At 31.8% G+C, this 2,354-nt stretch overlaps 1 protein-coding gene across 1 annotated transcript in view; it reads left to right on the forward strand.

The window, feature by feature from the left end:
* LOC105620993 (zinc transporter ZIP11) overlaps positions 1 to 567 on the forward strand; it is a 56,540-nt gene extending 55,973 nt beyond the window's left edge. Inside the window, exon 6 of the mRNA XM_012202472.1 lies at positions 489 to 567. Within this exon, the coding sequence (XP_012057862.1) occupies positions 489 to 567 (79 nt within the window). The remainder of the gene's footprint in view (positions 1 to 488) is intronic.
* Positions 568 to 2,354: the final 1,787 nt, after the last annotated feature.

Below are 2,354 nucleotides of genomic sequence, written 5' to 3' on the forward strand. Positions count from 1 at the left end.
CGTCGTCCGTCTCTTACTTCTCGTCCCTCTCCTCCTCCTCCTCCTTCGTCTACTCTACTCTTCTCTACTCACTCTCTCTCTCTCTCTCTCTCTCTCTCTCTCTCTCTCTCTCTCTCTCTCTCTCTCTCTTGATTTTTACATTCGATCCATGCATTAACGGTTGCACTAATTAAAATTCCTTCCCGTTTCTTTGTCGTTCACGTATCACGCCGTCACCAAATCGCGATATGATATATGAATTTTGAAAGAACTTGACACACGCGCGATCATTCTGTCCTTGTTGGAGTTTTTTGGGAGACAAAATTATGCAGATAAGATTGTGGAAACGAATAACGAAGACAAACTGATAAATTTAACGTTATTATATATATATAAGTTGTTATGAATCAAATGGAGCATCTTAAATTTTAAATCAGTTTTTTTGCGATTTTATATGCGAATTTCTTCTGGATCTTAATGCGTGTGCCACGCGCGCTTTCTGTTTACAGCGGAAACGGCAAACTCGCCAGCTGGGCCGCCATCGTCGGTTTCTTGGTGATGATGTCCTTAGACGTTGGCCTAGGTTAAGGACATCGTCCCCAAAGTAGTCACGGCGCGTCCACATTCTTGTAAATGTGCATTCAAATCATGTGGTAATGGTAACAAGTGTTCACAATTTATAACGACGTCTTCTTAATTCGCAGCATTCACCGAATAGTAGTGCGTTTTCTCGCAAAAAGGTCAAAAACTGAGTGATGTTAGCGAATATTTTCCAGTGTTTTTGTCCGCCGTTGCGTACGACACTTTTTATCCTTAAAGACTCAGGAGAATCGAAATAAGAAATGTTTCCAATTAGGTTCGAGATGTTCTGTCGTGATTCCTGATAGTCATCGAGCGAAACAGAGATATAAAAATTAATATATATATATATATATATATATAATATTAATCATATCGTGCGAAACTATGTTTTAAGACTCGTCTGTATCGATCGATGTTCGATTGACGCTATAGTGGAGGCTAAGTTGTGTAATCGCTCAACAATTTTCTAAACCGGTAGATATTTTTCTAGAACGCATTTCACTTCATAAATGTCTTCCTCGTATCTAGTCCTCGTCGATGCAATTCCAGAAATCGAAGACGCACGATAGCCTGGTTGACTGAACTTAAAATCGAACATCGAAATTAAATATCTGTCAGGATTCATTGAGATAATTGCAAGATACAATTGTGAAAATTCTGTCGGTAGGTAAAATAAATAAAATAACGTGCAGCGTCGAGAAAAACTATTAGGAAAAAAATCAACGTCTCAAGCAATTTTTTCATTAGAAGTATCCAATACATAGATAGGTTTATATAGATATTATGATATATTATATATAGGGTGTCCCGAAACCTATATCCGTCCTTTTAAGAACGGATTCTTTGGAACATTTTAAGACGAAAATCTTAATACGAAAATGTGAAGCTATAATAGTTTTTAAATTAGCGATTAAAGTTTACTAATCATGGAGTTGATATTTTGTGCGCTCAGGCATGACGATATGGTGAAGGTGCCTTCAGAATCCTCTCAGCAACTTCACTTATTAATAAAAATACAAATATACAATGACATTTTTATTAAGAAATTATTGTTGCTTGCTATATAAAATCCATACATTATGTATACATAATCAATGTCGAAATATATAATAAAATATCAGTTTAATAGTGAGATATATATTTCAAAATAAATTCATGTTCGTTCGTAAACATTTTGTATATAATCAATAGATAAACTATTTTTTTAAATTAAAAGAATTAAATATATTGATAAGTAAGGCTGAAACATGTCAAATATTTATTTAATCTCAATACACAAATATCAAATAATCGGCATACACATTTCTCAATAATTATTATAGTAAAATATTGAAAAAAGATAAAAATATAAAAATTGATATAAATTACATCGATACATATATATGAGTATAAAATTTATAGAGTATAAGATGTCATTCTTTGGATTGTGGGACACCCTGTATGATATATATATATATATATATTTGCAATATATATATGTATATATACTTTCGTAGACATACAAAAGGTTGTGTATAAAAAATGTGAAGTTATTTGTTTCTGAAAATATCATCTGCGATATTTCTTATATATCAAATTGATTTATGTGAGCGTGAATTAATAATGCATTCTGAGTATCCAAAAAAGAAAAAATTCTGCACGAAGTATTTTTAAAATAATAGGATTTTTTAATTTTTGATATTATGATTCTTTTAATTATTGAAATCTCTGTGTTTTGGGAAACTAGATGATTTTTTGTTTTAATACATTCCAATTATAAACAATAATAAAAAAACATCAGATGAATAGCATTA

This window comes from Atta cephalotes (genome assembly GCF_000143395.1).
Source record: "Atta cephalotes unplaced genomic scaffold scaffold00002, whole genome shotgun sequence".
NCBI lineage: Eukaryota > Metazoa > Arthropoda > Insecta > Hymenoptera > Formicidae > Atta > Atta cephalotes.